This window comes from Gallus gallus, chromosome 7, assembly GCF_016699485.2.
Source record: "Gallus gallus isolate bGalGal1 chromosome 7, bGalGal1.mat.broiler.GRCg7b, whole genome shotgun sequence".
NCBI classification, from domain to species: Eukaryota; Metazoa; Chordata; class Aves; order Galliformes; family Phasianidae; genus Gallus; species Gallus gallus.
Window position 1 is genome coordinate 12,193,533 of NC_052538.1, and position 16,734 is coordinate 12,210,266.

Sequence of the window (16,734 nt, forward strand, 5' to 3'; positions counted from 1 at the left end):
AGGGCTCCTCGGGGAGGCGGAAATTGCCGACGGGCGCAGCCTAGCGGAGCGACCCGAAGAGCCCCGTGCCGAAAATTGCCGAGCGCGCGTGTGCGCGCGCGCCGTGCAGCTCGTTTACGGAGATTGCCGAAGGAGCGGCGGAAAGGGCCGAGGCGGTCACCACAGAGGCCGAGCCGGACGGGTAAGGCCGGGCTGTCTCCGCCGGCCGTCCCGTGCCCGCCGGTAACGGGAGCGGCTCCTCCTCGAGGTAGGGGCGCTGGGCTGCAGCTGTGGGCCCGGCGCCTTCCTCCGGCCGCAGCTCGAAGTGCTGCGTGAGACGGGCCGGGGGCTGCCGGCGGGAGCCGCCCGCAAGGTGACCCCCGGGCCGCGCGCGTTACTCTGCCCGTTTGAAACCTGACGGAAGGCGTTCCGAGCGGTACATCTCCGCGCCGTTTGTCTCCCCGCAGAGCACCATGCTGCGCCTGCCTGCCCTCCGCAGGGCCCTTTCCGCGGCCGCTCCGGCCTCCGCGCTACGCGGTAAGTGGTGCCGGCCGCGTCCCGCCGCGGGCGGCCGTTGGCGCTGGGAGGTGTGTGGGACCGCAGTCGCATCGGTGCGGTGTGACTGTGAGGGGAGGGCTGCGGGGTCTGCCCGCTCGCATCCAGCAGCCGCAGAAGGGTTTGCTACCAAAACTTTTCCCTGTCTTTCAGGCCGCACGACTGCCACGGCAGCCAGCAACCAGATAGAGGTGTTTGTGGACGGCCAGCCCGTGCTGGTGGACCCCGGAACCACAGTGCTGCAGGTGCGGGCACCGGCACGGCGAGCTTTTACTGCACCTCCATCTCCGCTCTTTGCAGCATTTGGGCTCGCAGTTGCAGAAGCCCTCTTCTTAAAATCACGGATTGGTTGGGGTCGGAAGGGACCTTAAAGCCCACCCAGTTCCACCCCTGCTGTGGGCGGGGCTGCCGCCCTCCATATCGGGCTGCCTCGGGGCCTGTCCAGCCTGGCTTGGGGTGACTTCAGTTTCTCGTTGAATCCAATCTGCAAAGCTGAAATAATATGTACAAGAACAGGCTTAAATAAGTTCTGGTTGAAGTTCCAGCTCAGAATGCTATCAGCTATGGCAAATTCCATAAGCTACGAATTCTAGCTCTACATTCTAGAAGCTGTAGCGGATGTCTGTTTAATGGCTCAACTGAGCATCATCAGCTGCTGATTTTGTACCTTGAGGTGGTGTCTCAGGCAAACAAGGGATCGCTTTTGGTTACTAGTTCTTATGGTTCAGAATCGTGTTCCTGCACTGCTCTTACTCTTTTTGCTGTGGGGGGTAGCAGACCCTGGATCTCCCAGTTTATGCTCATTTTTGCTGCTTTTCAGGCCAAAATTTCAAGTAGATCATTCTCCAGTCTGCCATCTTTTCAAGCGGCCATTCAATGGGGGTACAGTATAATAAATTAGAACATTGCCTTTATTTCAAGATAGAGCCCTCCCTCTTTTGGTGCTGTATGGGAACTGTTGAGTCACAGCCTGAACCATTGATTGGGCTCCTGGGAAAAGGACCTGGTCAGCTCTGGGAGCACAGGTGAAGGCAATTCACCTGTGTGACAGGAAGGGGTGGAGCCTGGCTGCACCTCTGTTAGACCTCATTTAAGGGCTGACTGCCACTGAGGCAGGAGCTCTTTCTGGAGATCCCTCCCTGGTGGAGCTTTCCCCTGTAGATCTCTGGTTTTCTATTATGGGTATGTGATCTTTTTCCTTCCCTTATAGTACTTTTCTGTTATGCTGATCTTCCTATCATATTGGTTTGTCTAATTGCTACAGATGCCAATCACTGATTAATTCATTGATGTTGACTTCTTAGTGGTGGTATATACAAATAATTCTGTGGTGTTTCTTGTGCCAGCTGAAGCTAGTTCTGTAGCATAGATCCCATGAGGTGGGGGTGGGGATTGTATGCAAGAAAAGGCTTCATCCATTCTCAGGAAATCTGTTGTCTGAGTACCTTGTGTTACCTTTTCAAGTGTGGCATAGAAGAATGTTTCTTCCAGTTCAAGTTTCTGCTGAGGTTGAAGATTAACAGTGCCCTTGTACATTCATGCAGAGTACCTGCTTTGTTGAATTATCTGAAGTCATGATGCCCATTCTTTCTGTGTATATTTAAGTTTTCCTCTTCTGTGTACTCTTTTCTTCAAGTAATGCCTCCTTTCTTTAAAACTTTGTTTTTGCTTCTGGTGTCCTTTCTAATAAAGAGGTTTCCCTGCCCTTTAAGGAAAGAATGAAAGATCAATTCTCACTTCCTCAGCTATATGCACTACCTGTTACTGAACGATGCAACTGAAACTTAATTTCCCTTTGTTCCTTATTCCATGTAGGCCTGTGAGAAGGCTGGCATTCAGATACCACGGTTTTGTTACCATGACCGTCTCTCTGTTGCTGGAAACTGTAGGATGTGTCTTGTGGAAATAGAGAAAGCTCCAAAGGTACTGTGTATGTTCCCTAAGAAGTACAGTTTTCTGCTGTGTTTAGGGCCTAGTTAATCTTATAAATGCTTGTTTTGCACAATCTTAAGCACAGAAATTACTATAATCTAGCTGCTTCAAGCCAGTTTTAAGTTAATCTCTTGTGTTAAGACCAAGTTATGCTGGGCTGCAGTGATTGTCTACTTTTAGACCTATGATCAGTCACTCCATTTCTTATGGATTATCTTGCTGCTGGAGATGAGCATTTGATAGCTGTGTATTTTCAGATATGTTTTTATGTTATTTAATTCAAACTTCACCTGCGGGTTTTCAGTTGATAGCACACAGGCAGAACACTTCAGTTACTGTTTGGACTCAGCCATAGGATTAGCACTTGCATGTTTGTTCTAGCAAGGAAGGATTGTAGTTATTACTTTATCTTTCAGTGCATTGTGTACTGTTGAAGTCCACTGTAAAATACTAATTAACTTTAGGATTGAATACTGCCTTCAGCAGTATTGTTCTAAGATGTCCAGTTAGATAAGGCATTCTTCTGGAGTTCTGGATTGCGTATTTAAATAAACATTTATATACTTACGTGAAACTCTCTAGCTCATGTCACCTTGAATTCAACAGTTGGAGCTTTGTATTTCTGGCAGTGTTGCATCTTTGCAGACTGAAATGATGATCTGTATCATAATGTGAGTGGAAGGCAGGAAGGATTCATTTTCTGAGCAGGAGTTTTTGTTAATTTTGCAGTAATCTTGGGAAAAGTTTTATTCCAAGACTCTTGGGCAGTGTTGTATCCAAATAAGTGTTAAGTAGCTAAATGGTGTGTGCTTTAAGCTTCAGTACTAGTAGTTTTCAAAATAATATAACTCAATTACTTAACCTGTTTATATAGCAAGTTATTAGTAAGTATGACTTCTAGTGACTCTGTATTGGTTAGATTTTCCTTTTTTCTTTTTTTTGTTGCAGATACCTTTTTATTTCTGCAGTGTTTTAAATTAATAGCAAGTGTCTATGTCAGAGTTTGGGGGGGAGGCTGGGATTTATGCCCATACTGAGAAGAAACATGTTGTGCTCATGCTTGCTGTTTATGATTATTGCAGCCAGTAGCTGCTTGTGCCATGCCAGTTATGAAGGGCTGGAACATTCTGACAAACTCTGAGAAGTCCAGGAAAGCAAGGTACCTTTATTTCAGCCTTCCATAACTGATTACTTGCACTGTCTGCTAATGGGTATGGAGTGGACATTAACTATATTGCTAAACCCAACAGAGAGGGTGTAATGGAGTTCCTGCTGGCAAATCACCCACTGGACTGTCCTATCTGTGATCAGGGTGGAGAATGTGACCTACAGGTACAACATCCAATTAAATGATGTAGACATGTATTAATATTCTTGCCTTTAGTGAAATTGTGCTGTCCAGCAGCCTGGATACATATATTTTTGTTGTTGTCTGTTTTAGGATCAATCAATGATGTTTGGCAGTGATAGGAGTAGATTTAGAGAGGGAAAACGCGCTGTTGAGGACAAGAACATTGGCCCATTGGTCAAAACAATCATGACTCGGTGTATACAGTGCACTCGGTGTATCAGGTAATATCCTTTTGTTTCTCACTGGAGAGAGTACTTGAGCAGGGATATCTATATAAAGTTCTTACTTGTTAAAGAAACATGAGAGGCAGTCAACAATTTTTCCTATTCTAATTGTACTTAAGAGCCCTTTCTGGTAGGGATGATGGCTGTTTTCCCAGAGCTGCCAGACAGCTGTCGAAGGGAGCAGAGAGAGATGGCCAAAACACAGGAATGAAATTGGCACTCTATTAGAACTGGTGACTTCCTCAGCCTTAACTGCAAGGTTTATTTATTCTTGTCAGCCTCTGGTAGCTGTATTTATGCTGTTCTGTGTTCCTGAGATTCAGTACCAGCTAACTTGAGCCAGATGGAAAAAGAATATGACATACCCATCTACTTCCTGAAAGAAGTTCTTACTTAAAGTCTAAGATTAGCTGCATCTGTGAAGTTCAGTGGTCACTGAACCACTGTGGTGTTTTGATTTAACTACACCTAAATTTTGTAGCTCATCTAAATGAGTTTCAACAGATGTGTGGTCCTGCATGTGATGGCACTGCTGTATGCATCTAAGTAGTAGTTCTCTTTCTTTGGGTATGTGAACAAAGGTTCATCTCCAGAAAGAGCTGGAAAAAAAATGTGCTATGTTGCTGTTAAGCATTCCAAATATGTTTTTCAATCTTGCATCTACCAGATTTGCTAGTGAGGTTGCAGGCGTAGATGACTTGGGAACGACTGGAAGAGGAAATGACATGCAAGTTGGTACCTACGTTGAAAAAATGTTCATGTCTGAGTTATCAGGAAATATTATTGACATCTGCCCTGTTGGTGCACTTACCTCCAAGCCATATGCCTTTACTGCTCGCCCCTGGGAGACAAGGTGTGTATCTTAGCTTACTGTGCAACTCTGTTTTTCCTACTACGTTTTATGTGACAATGTGCCCATATCTGGATCCAAGGGTTTTTTCTAATTTTCATTCTAGAATTATTAGTAGACTAAATCTAACATTCTGTTATTGACTCAGATATCTTTCAAGAAAAGGAAAAGTGCCAGAGTTTCTGGATATAGTCAGTAAACCATACTTCATTTTAATCTTCTTAGATTATGCCCATCTTTGAGATTGTTTATTAGAAAAATGTGTATAAAAAAATTCAAATTATTATTTATCTTTGAAACAAAACTCTTAACTGTAAATCTAAAGCTAACCCTGTAGCACTTGATTATTTTTTAAATACTTATTATGCAGCTGTCTGCTGTTAGTCTCTAGAAAACTGCAAATGCTTTGTTTGTTCTCCTAAACAGGAAGGTGGAGTCCATTGATGTCCTTGATGCAGTTGGAAGCAACATTGTAGTGAGCACAAGGACTGGGGAAGTGATGAGAATTTTGCCAAGGCTGCATGAAGATATCAATGAGGAATGGATATCTGACAAAACAAGGTGTGTGGGAGGTATCTGCACACATATGTTTATGCACACATTAAAGGCACACTTAAAAACCAGAAACCTACACGGTAGCTCTGACTCCTGGTTTTTGCTGTTACTATTGGAAAGATACAGTGAAGAGTAATTGGTAAAATATACTTCTGATAACTGAAGCTGTTGGGTTTTGTGATACTTTCATTTTTGTGGCATTTTCCTTTTTTTTGCTTATTTGGAGAAGGAAAACATCCATTTTTTTCTAATCATTGCAAACTTCAAATGCTTTTTTAAAATAGTCTTACAGAGTATTTGGTATACACAACTGTCTCTACTCTTTACTAATACCAGTGGTGTTCACTCAGGTTTGCCTATGATGGTCTGAAGCGTCAGAGGCTTACTCAGCCCATGATCAAAAATGAGAAAGGACTCTTTGTTTATGCTTCATGGGAGGATGTGTTATCTCGTGTTGCTGGTGTGGTAAGAGCAATGTTCAATATGTATAGGATGTAAAATTATTTTTCTAGAGCTGGATGTGTTAAAATGATTAATAGGAAAAGAGCTATATAGAAACGGATGTTTTTTTCTGTAAGGTTAGTGGGAAGAATTTCGCTTCTACTGTATTTCCACTTAAATCTCTTATCTTTTGAATATGATTCAGTATTGTGTGGATTAGATGACTTGAACTTCGCCTTATGATTTCAAGACCATACAGGCAGTGCATAATTTGGGGCATTTAAATAGGAAACTAAGCTATATTCCTTCCGAATCCCAGGAGGAAGTGCCTTTCTTAAATCACTCTGACCTGTCTGAATCTTTAAATTTACTGAAATTGTGCTATCAACGCTTTTGCCATCAGAGCCATTAATTCTGTATTACTTTTATCTGAATCATGCTTGCCTCATTGCTCTGTGTGTGGTGATTGATTCTGGTGCTCAAATGAAGTGCCGCATGACTGCTCTGGATTTTGATTAAAATTTTATGTGGGTTGAAGTAGAATTGAATAACTGTAATTGAACTTTCCTCGAGGATGCTTCACCCTGTGGTACAGTAGCAGGATTTGTTATGAAAGTCATTGCTTCTCAGATAATGCCTGTGAATTTAGTTTACTACCAGAGCTTGTCTAATGGAAGTTTGTTTTTTTGCCTGTGCTGTAGCTTCACTAAAATGAAACCATTAACTACTCTTCCTCACCATACCAAATAATAATCAGTCAGATCTGATAATAATTCACATAAGAGACCACTGCACAGAGCTGTTCTCTGCTTCAGTTGTGAGTTCTGAAGGAGCTGGAATTGCTGCCTTGTGGAATTCTCATGCTGCTGATTTTTGTGTCCCTCTGGGCTATAGGCTGCCTGTCTTTGGCTTGTCCTAATGTAACACACATCTACCCGCGTTTGAAGGGAATTCATTTCTGTGGTTTCTTTTGCTTATGTTTATACTTTCTGTCCCTCCAGCTAAAGGCTGTCCAAGGTAAGGATGTAGCAGCAATTGTAGGAGGACTGGTGGATGCAGAGGCACTAATAGCTCTAAAAGACTTACTGAATAGAGTAAATTGCGATACGCTCTGCACAGAAGAGATCTTCCCTACTATTGGAGCTGGGTAAGAATCCAGGCAAAGTTTGTAATTACAGTGTTAATAAACTTTTCAGTCTAATAATCATGTTGTGGTAAGATCCTGAGATGACCAGGGATAGTAATTGCTGATGTGTTAGCAGGTTTTGTTTGAGCTCACAACATTTGTTTATAGAGTATTGAGGTTTGTGTGCTCCACATTTGCTGAGTCTGCTGCAGTTTCTCAACAGGCTATCAGAGTTTTGTATTCTGTTCTAAGTTTGATAATTCAGTCATTCTATTTAGCATTCTATTTAGTTGTCTATAGTTCTTCTCATGCTTTCTGTTTCTGACACTCGGGAAAGGCAGAAGCTGCTGATAGTATTTGGGTTAGTAATTCAGATTAAAAAACATCTCTTCCTGAGATGAAAAAATATTTGGGGCGTTTAGTATCTTTTTTCACATTTCTTCACTCCTCCCCTGAATGTTCACTGTCTTGCTTCTCTCTTTTCTCTGTCACTGTTACAGCACAGACTTACGCTCTAACTACCTGCTTAATACCAAGATTGCTGGAGTGGAGGAGGCAGATGTCCTGCTTCTGGTTGGCACCAATCCACGCTTTGAGGCACCACTTTTTAATGCTAGAATTCGAAAGAGGTTTGTATCCCTTGGTGGTGAACAAGCATGCAAATGCATCTGGATTTGGCACACTGCTCCACTGGAGCCCCAGGCAGTAGGTTGGAGGCATTCATCCAGGTGGACCTGGTGGATTTAGTTCACCCTTTTAGTAAAGGGGATGTGTGTAGACAAAGGGTGTCACTTCCTGTAGTGTACTGCTGTGTTTTGTTCATTCTCACTTTGACATTTTACAGAGATTCATATGCTCATTTATTCCTTTCTTACATAACATAGACACCTCAGACTTTGTCTTAAAGATGTTTGTTAAAGCATAATTCTTTAAAGAATAGTTTTCAGCATCAGTTTGCTCCTTTTTATATCGCTGTTCTAATGAACAAGGCTTTCTAATTAGAAACAGTAATTCAAATGTAATGTTTTCTTAGACAAGCAGTGGAGCCATTTCCCAACCTTTTGAACACTGCTAATTCATCTTAACAAGATGCATCAGTGGGTGATAACTGCAGTTAAAAAAGCCCTGTCCTACCTAATGTTTAGGGATTTTTTTAAAGTGCATCATTAAGTAATGACAACCTTCAAAATGTTGAGATGAAAAGAAAAATGCAATTAAATTTATGGAACATTTGTCTTCTGTAAGACTGTGCTATGAGGAGCTGCAAACAAATGAGGAATTTCTAACCAGTAACATTTTTCTTTGTATTCAAATAAGCAAGTGGACTTCTAAAACTGTCCAATTCAGAACTCTTTCCTTCTGTGAATGATTCTAATTTCAATTCTGAAGTAACCAAGAGTTGAGCAAAAGAGTAATCTTTATGAGCAGTAGGCGAGTGGTGGTTTTCTCCATTTTCTTTGCTTGTTTTTGCCTAACACTGTAAAAGGTGCCCTATAAGGGTGCAGCACCTCATTCTGTGCATCTTTTTTTCCCATTAAATTGGCAGAAGTTTGAAGGGAGAACTGAGGTCTGAGCCTCACATAAGGTGTGCTGCTGCATTAGTCCCAGAATGTATATAGAGAAATAGCTCTAAAAACATGAGCTTGCCTAAAAATGTAATGTGTAAAGCCACATTTTAATGAAGCAGTGAATGATATTTAAACTGTTTTGAAAGAATTTGCATCCTATTATGGGAAACTATATCAGTGGGTTTGATTGACTAAAATTTTGTATTTCTTTTGATGTGTAACATAACTGCTGTGTTTTCAGCTGGCTTCACAATGACTTGCATGTGGCCCTTGTTGGCTCTGCTGTGAATTTGACCTACACATACGATCATCTGGGAGAATCCCCACAGATACTCCAGGACATTGCTTCTGGGAAACACGCATTCTGCAAGGTACACACTGCTTAAGAATCTATTAAAAATTCAGACACACTGTACAACAATCTGGATTCCTCACAGAGACAGACTTGATCAGAAGTACCATACTGTGTGTAGGGTTATTAGCTTTTAATCAAATGCAGAGATGAGGTAGTGAATGGTGTGCACTAAGTGTATGTGAACTGTTTAATAGATTAAGGTAAAGCTTTCCGGTGCCGGAAACTCCTGAAATATTTCTTGATGTGAAACAGGCTGTTTCAGCCACTGCTGTTTCCACTTAAGAGTCCGGAGTAGAGTTCTGTACTAACAGGGTGCTTACTGTCATTGTCATTTCTCTTGGCTTTATTGCTAAATGAACCAATTACTATTTCTGAGCTGTAGTTTTCTGTGGAAGACTCACATAAAAATTACGCTATCTATTTCGTTATCTGCACCAAGATTAGTCTTCAGAGCCTTGGAATTCATGTCTTGATTCTTAACTTACGCAGGTCCTCGACCAAGCTAAAAAGCCAATGGTGGTGGTAGGAAGTGCAGCACTGCAGCGCAACGATGGAGCAGCTATCCATGCTGCAGTTTCCACCATTGCACAAAATGCCAGGACTAAGAGTGGTGTTGGTTCTGATTGGAAAGTTATGAACATCCTTCACAGGTTTGCTTTCAAGCTTTCTAGGGAGCTGTTTTCATTCAGTTAATGCTGGCCTTACACAAGTTACCTTAACATATGCATACACATTTCTTTGTGTATACTCAAATGCTTTATCAGGTTAGAACCTGCAGGGGATGTAACTAGTAGAAGCATAAGGGCTTCTTGACCTGGCAAACTTCTCAGGCTTTTCACAAGATTGTTAGGTTCTCTTATCCTGCTATTTTTAACTATGGAATTTAATGTGTAAATTTAGAGGTACAGAATACAAAGAGCTTGATGTACCAAAGTGCCCAGCAGAAGGCAGGGCAGACCAGTGTCACTTGCTAAATGATGGCTTCTTATCTTTGATGAAGAAAAACAGAATGGCAAACTTATCTAAATAATGTGGCCTCTTATATTTCTTCTACTGTGCAGGCTCTTAAATGAGTGGTGTGTATGCCTTTAAAGCTTTTCACTGTAGTGCTATTGTTATTTCAGTTGGCAAGCTTCTCCTGTGAAAGGAGAGTCCTTCCCCACTCATTCTAAAACTCTGTCATACTGACAGCTTCTGTAAAGGAAAAACAATTTCAGCAATTATAGCTGCTCTCAGATTTAGAGATTCAGAAAAGTCTTCCTGTCAAAAGTTCCTTACCAAGAGCAATGCTTGGTCCTCTCAAAGAATCTGAAATGTAAAACCCTACTGTTGAAATGCAAACATCACCAGCATTTTGATATTAGAACTGAAGAACAACTTTTCTACCTTTTTTACATGTGGTTTGCCAGCCTCTGTACTATTGTGACCTAAATGTTCACTTAAGGCAGAGAGATGGCACACCAAGAACAACTTCAATTAACAAAACCTATATTCCTCATTGTATCAGACTAGCAAAGTAGCAAAGGACTTACAGGTGTAAAAGTCACATTTTGGATTGTTTCTGGGAGCCAAGGTCAAAACTTTTTAATTAATAGGTTAAAAAAATCACTACTTTGCATGAAAGGAGAAGTGTTTTTTCAATTTACTCTTTATCACAGTAACATTGAAAGATGTGTGCCCTACAGAGAGAATCTTTTAAATATCCATGAGCATGGCACCTGACTACGTAGGATTATGGAAAAGTACATGCTGCAAAATGAGTGGTGATTTCACTTTAAGAATGTTCTGCGTGTGTGCTTAAGTGAGTAGAGATGAAGTGGAGATTCAGTGTGGTTGATGGTACTCTTTCATCTGTCGTGTGAGTGCTCTAAATTAAAAGTCCTGCTAAGCAAAGGTCATGGCTGAAATGTGAACTGTGGTGTTCCATACGATGAGTTAGCTCTCCACCACTAGGCCCTGAACTGTACTGTCTGCCTTTATTCTGCTATCCCATCTGAAGTAAGTGGGGTTCATCAGGAACAGTTGAATTGGCATCATTCTGTCAAAAGGCAAAAACAACCTAATATTCTGTCAACTACTTTGTCAAAATTCTCAGCTGGCTTTATGCTTCAGTTTTGTCCTGTTACTGCTAGAGACAAAGCAGTCCAAAATACTGGGTCAGAAAGTTAAGCCTGTTCTGATAAGAAAGTTCTGAAATAACTTGCAGTCATGTTTGTTCCTGCAGGGTTGCAAGCCAGGTAGCTGCTTTGGATCTGGGTTTCAAACCAGGAGTGGAGGCAATTAGGAAAAATCCTCCCAAAGTGTTGTATCTCCTGGGAGCAGATTCTGGTTGTATAACGCGTCAGGATTTGCCAAAGGATTGCTTTATCATCTATCAAGGTAATTAGTAGATGTAAATTTAGGAGTGTTGTCAGCTAAAAGCTGGAGAGAGAGCCTACGCGGTGTCATGCTCTTAGAAACACATCTGACCCTTTGATAAATTATAGCCTTTATTTTCTGACGAGATGAAACCTCCAACATGCGACTGACAGACTGGTTATTTATTTCTTAAGTAGAAGTAAGAAATCATTGATAACTAATAGGGGAATATAAACCAGTTTGACAGTGTGCAGCCTAGCTTCAGGCCTGGCAGAAAGAAGTGGGTTCCCAGCTGTTCTGTCATACCAAAACATGGTCTTATCTTAATTCACTAGACTCCTTCTTCTGGGAGTCCTACTAAGTTATACGGCTATAGAGGCTGAATCACTATTTTCTACTGCTTGCAGGCTCTTTTCACTAAAGTGATGGGCACATAAGACCTCAGAACAGTCATCAAAATATGCTTTGTGTCACTGATTAAGTGAACCTCAAACTTTTTCCTTCTGGAAACACAGAAATTCTGTATTACTTAACATAAGACATAAAGTGGAATGCTTGTTTACGTTTTTTTTGTCTACCTATTCAGGACATCATGGGGATGTGGGAGCTCCCATGGCTGATGTTATTCTCCCAGGAGCAGCATATACAGAGAAGGCAGCAACATATGTGAATACTGAGGGTAGGGCCCAGCAGACAAGAGTAGCAGTGACACCTCCTGGGATGGCAAGGGAAGACTGGAAAATCATTAGAGCTATCTCTGAGGTACTGTTTCCACTAAAAATTGCTTCTAGTAGAAGTATAGTGAGTAGTTCCTTTTCTATTGAAAAGTGTTTCCAAAGTGGTATGTTTTTAGGGAAATGTATGCTTGTAGTCTTATGTAACAGCGTTTTGTATTGAATCCTTTCACTATTGTGTGAGGTAAATAATACTGTTTACATTTTAGGTCTAGGACTAGTTCTGTAGCTGCTGTATGTTGTTGGAATGCATACTGGATGAAGCTTTGTGTGGAAATCCTGCTGGTCTTTCTGAGGTGCTTTAGAGCAAGCTAGTGGGAGGATACAGTTTGTTGCTTTCAGAAAGAAAACAATAATGCTTGGGACAGGATCTGGTACCAAGAAAGATAGAAATACATGTGTGCGAGTCACTAGAAGTGATACACTGATAATGGCATCAACTTTCATCATGCTTGGTAGGAAGCAAGGGAAAGTGCAAGCAAGGCTATACATACATGAAAATACTTTGTCTTCCCTTTATTTTTCCTGACTTTTAATTATTCTTTTTTCTTTTACCATGAGGTAGTTCTATCTGTAGGCATCAAAAGCTCAACAGAATACTGTGATAGCTGTGAAGGCTTCAGGCTGTATGTTAGAATTGCCAATGTTTTCAGGAGCGTAGTTTTCCTGATTTTATTTTTTTATTGTTTTACTTTGGGCATGCTAATGGATTGGTAATTAAAATACTATGTGTTGAACACGTAGATGTGATGGCATTTCTTTCTGCGAATCTCTTAGGTGGCTGATTTGACCCTGCCTTATGAGAACCTTGATGAAATACGGAAGCGTTTAGAAGAGGTATCTCCTAATCTCGTCCGATATGATGATGTGGAGGAGGCGAACTACTTCAAGCAGGCAAACGAATTATCAAAGGTAACCGAAGCACTTAAGCATGGTTTAATGCTGTTACATATGTGAATGCTTTTTAAGAAAACAGCTGCCTTCATATATAGTACTGCGAGCATAATTTGATCTACACTGAACAGTGAATGCAGATTTCACAACAGGAATACATTAGTACCAAGTTCCTATCATAAAGCTGCTTAACTTCATTTTTCTTCCTTTCTTGCCACAGTTAGTAAAGCAGCAGCTTCTTGCTGATCCTCTTGTTCCACCTCAGCTCACAATAAAAGACTTCTATATGACAGGTACGTAGAGGATGGCTTTTCCACTCTGAAACCTGCAATACATTTTACTTTGCTTTACAGTATGATTTTTTATGAAGCACTTAAAGCTTTCCACTAATATATGTTGAATTTTACTTTCTTCGAACAATTCTCATAAGATGATTTGGCATTTGCATAGAGTATAGGGCATTTTTTCTCTTTGTATGCAGTCCTGTACTAAATTTTTATATCAACTGTGTAAATCTGTGTATGTTGAAAATTAGTAGTTTACATACAAGTGTGGTTTTGTCTTCCTATTTCTGCAGATTCCATCAGTAGAGCATCCCAGACAATGGCCAAGTGTGTGAAAGCTGTTGTTGAAGGTGCTCATGCAGTGGAAGAGCCGGCCAGCTGCTAGTTACTGAGCAAACTGCTCCCACCTCCATCCAAGTATTTGTTGCAGTTAATAGCTGTGACCAATACCTTCTTTATTTGTTTTTTTTTCTCCAGAATCTAATTGCTAGGCAGTGGCATTTCTTTTTACATCCACATTTTCATCAGTTCACATGGTCCCATAATATAGGACTGCTGTGGCTGGAGAGAATATACAGCATTCAACTTGCTGTACCTAGAGGCTGCATACATGATGATTGTATACAAATAAATTATAATATTAAACAAGCCATTACCCATGTAATTTATAAAGCTCATGCTTCTTGTATGAAAACTCAGTAAGCAACTCAGCCTCAGGAGAAGTTTTGATTTGCCAAGGACAGTTCTTCGTAGCCTAAACACTGGATTGTAACCTCACAGAGCATCTAGATATTTTAAACACTGAGGAGGATGTGAACGCTCGATTTTTGTCTTGCACTTCCAGAGTAAGTTCCCTCTTTTCAGTCAAACGTACCTGGTTTGTGTCAGTGCTCACCTACCACTGCTCTAGATATTTGGATGTTTCTCTGTTTTGTTGGCAGTTGAGAAAAGTACTCAAGGGAAGAAATCTTTTTATGCTGTGAAAAAGAGAAAGCAATTTTCACATCGCTTTGAAATGTTAAACTTTTTAAAACTTAGCAAAAGATAAAAGGCCTTCAGCTGCACCACAGCAAGAAAAATCTATAGTTCCTCTGTGCACTGATCTTTTTATAGCAAAGTGAAAGAGGAGACCATGGGGTTTCATTTTAAAGCTTTGCAATGACTTCAGAACAGTGAGTATCTGCTTGGTGTTACAGAATGTTGGATAGCATGTTTAGAAGAAGGCTAGCTACCCCAGCAATGAGGTACTAGAGTAGTAGGAGGGTGTAGAGGAATCCTTCCAGGAACCATGCAGACTGAAGCACTGTTACAAGGTCATCACTTCCAACCTCTTTCAGTTTTTCACAAGGAAAACCTATGTTTTCCAGCGTAGAATAAAACTGAGTTCATGTGAGTGCTGGTCTAGAATTCTTAACTCTCTAAAAACTTCCATCTTTGACATTTTTCAATAACAATCAAGGAGCATTTTAAAAGTTCTTTTCTTTTTGCCAAGGAGGAAGTCTCTTCCTGGTTTCCTCAGCTTAGCCCAGTCTGCCTTACCCTAACCAACCAACTCTTAACCACTGGATGTTGCTCAACCCAGCCTGCCATTTCCCAGGGTCAGTTCTCTTGGTGGTACAAAGTAACTATTCACTCCATGCAAAGATACTGTGCACACTAAGGAAACAGCTGGAAGTACTGTAGTCTATTCTTAACGTGGCAGTTAACAGGTATGTCCATATGTGTGACCAAGCACAGCATAAAACCTCCCTCTGTCCTTGTGGAGTGTGACTTCTTTAGGGGGGAAAAAGGAGGTTGTGGCAGGAACAGCAAAAGAAGAATGTGTATAACAACGTATGCCAAAAGCAAGACAGCTGCTTCTTTCCACAAGTGGTAGGTTCAAAAGGAAAAGGTTTCACTGAATCCTGTATTCAGTAAAATAATGGGTTTTTATGTTCCTTGGATTAATTCCTTTTTTTCCCCCTGAAAATCCATATTGTACATAAGTCATTTCTTCATTTCACAATTGATAAAGGCTCAAAATGTACAGCTTTTTGTTTTCTTAAATAACAGCGTTTAACTCTGGGAGCACAGGCACATCATTATTACTTTTGAAAGTGCTGCATCCTTCAATTAGTGTGTGTGTATATAGGAAATACTTCTTGAATAGAAGTACCCAGCCCTTATTTTAAGAAGGGTAATTAGAAGTGTCCTGTTTCTGCCCTCTCCCCCTGCCCCTTAACTAGTCACTAAGTAGGGAACTTTTTAGACAAACTTCATAATAGCAGTAAGGCTCTATGAATTTTGACTATTAGAAACTAGGTAATAAAGAAATCTAAATGGGCATGCTTATCAACTGAGTTCATACTGTAGTCCATACAGCTTTTGTTTGCTGTGCTGGCTAGGCAGACTGTAGGTGTGTGGACTTCTGTTCAGGTATGGATAAAAAGATAAGTAGGGGTCCAACACAGAAATGGAGGTGATGTAGGCCAAACAAAGAAGGAGGTAAGAACAGAGGGAGATCAGTTCCCCAAAGGCAGCCCTGATCATATCCAATGGACAGCTGGCACACTTTCTCACTTGATGAAGGTTACTGGTCCTGCAATTTCCTTTTTCCTGTGCTCTCCTGCCTGTGTGGATATCATGAGAAAGAATGTGTTGAGCAGAGACAGATAGGTTCAGTCACTAAGCACTCTTTTCTCTTAAAGCAGTACTAGGTACGTAAGCTCTTAAATATGCCTTAAATTAAACCTTGCTTTTATGTAGCCTTGTCTTTGGCAGAAGGTGGTGGAGAAGCAGAAAAAAGAAGAGGTTGTGTTGATTCAAGGTAAAGCCCTACTGAGCACTTATATTTTGGAGCAAGTTTAGGCAAAGTTAGCACCAGCAGTCCAATTAAAGAGGATCAAACTGTCCCCCTTTCCCACCTCCTGTCAAAATAGTGCAGACTTAAGTTTTTTTTAATTGTGATTAAAAAAAAAATATCTCCACTCAATATCCACTTACCCAAAAGCATTGGCAGCCCACATTCCAGAGGGACACTCTTTAAATCCTGGGCAATTTAGTGAGATTCTTTGATTAAAAAAGACAACATGGTCCCCAATGGAAAGTTGAGTCAAACTGAGATGCGCTTTCAGCAAGACTTTGAAAGAGCCAACAAAACTAGGCCACTTGTAAAAATAGTTCTAAGTGCCTCATTTTAACATGTATTTTGAAGTATAGCTCAAGGCAGAGGAGGAAGCATCTGCAGCATTTCCCCCAGAAAGTGAAAATTTGGGATCAATGCCCAGATGCTGTGCTTTTTATTTCTGTGCTCCCCATCATGGGATGTCCCCTATCTCTTTTTGAAGCATCTTGGTACAGGACACTGTCAGAAATCGGAGAGATCACTGATTTGGCCTAGAGTTGGAATTATCTTTCTAACTTGCAGTGATGACCGAGACCCCCTGTAGATGAGTAATTGAAAGAAAGGCTGGTAATAAAGTGTGTAGCTTTTTAACAGCTGTGATTACAGTTAATGAAATATCAATAGGCGCAAGTGGATAGATAAGG

The 16,734-nt window shown here is 41.0% G+C and overlaps 1 protein-coding gene across 4 annotated transcripts; it reads left to right on the top strand.

The window, feature by feature from the left end:
- The first annotated feature begins 149 nt into the window (after positions 1-149).
- On the top strand, positions 150-16,041 carry NDUFS1 (NADH:ubiquinone oxidoreductase core subunit S1). 4 transcript variants are annotated; one of them, NM_001396638.1, is made up of 19 exons: positions 150-352; positions 447-516; positions 688-779; positions 2,350-2,457; positions 3,549-3,625; positions 3,717-3,798; positions 3,908-4,038; positions 4,709-4,894; positions 5,318-5,452; positions 5,797-5,911; positions 6,889-7,034; positions 7,514-7,642; positions 8,823-8,952; positions 9,426-9,586; positions 11,161-11,315; positions 11,881-12,056; positions 12,806-12,940; positions 13,143-13,215; positions 13,500-16,041. In NM_001396638.1, the coding sequence occupies exons 2-19, from the start codon at positions 453-455 to the stop codon at positions 13,589-13,591; spliced, it is 2,187 nt and encodes a 728-aa protein (NP_001383567.1). In that variant the 5' UTR covers positions 150-352; positions 447-452; the 3' UTR covers positions 13,592-16,041. The 4 variants fall into 4 exon arrangements, with proteins under 4 accessions (NP_001383567.1, NP_001383568.1, NP_001383569.1 ...); NM_001396639.1 differs by having other exon boundaries at positions 150-247; NM_001396640.1 differs by having other exon boundaries at positions 150-181.
- The last annotated feature ends 693 nt before the right edge of the window (positions 16,042-16,734 follow it).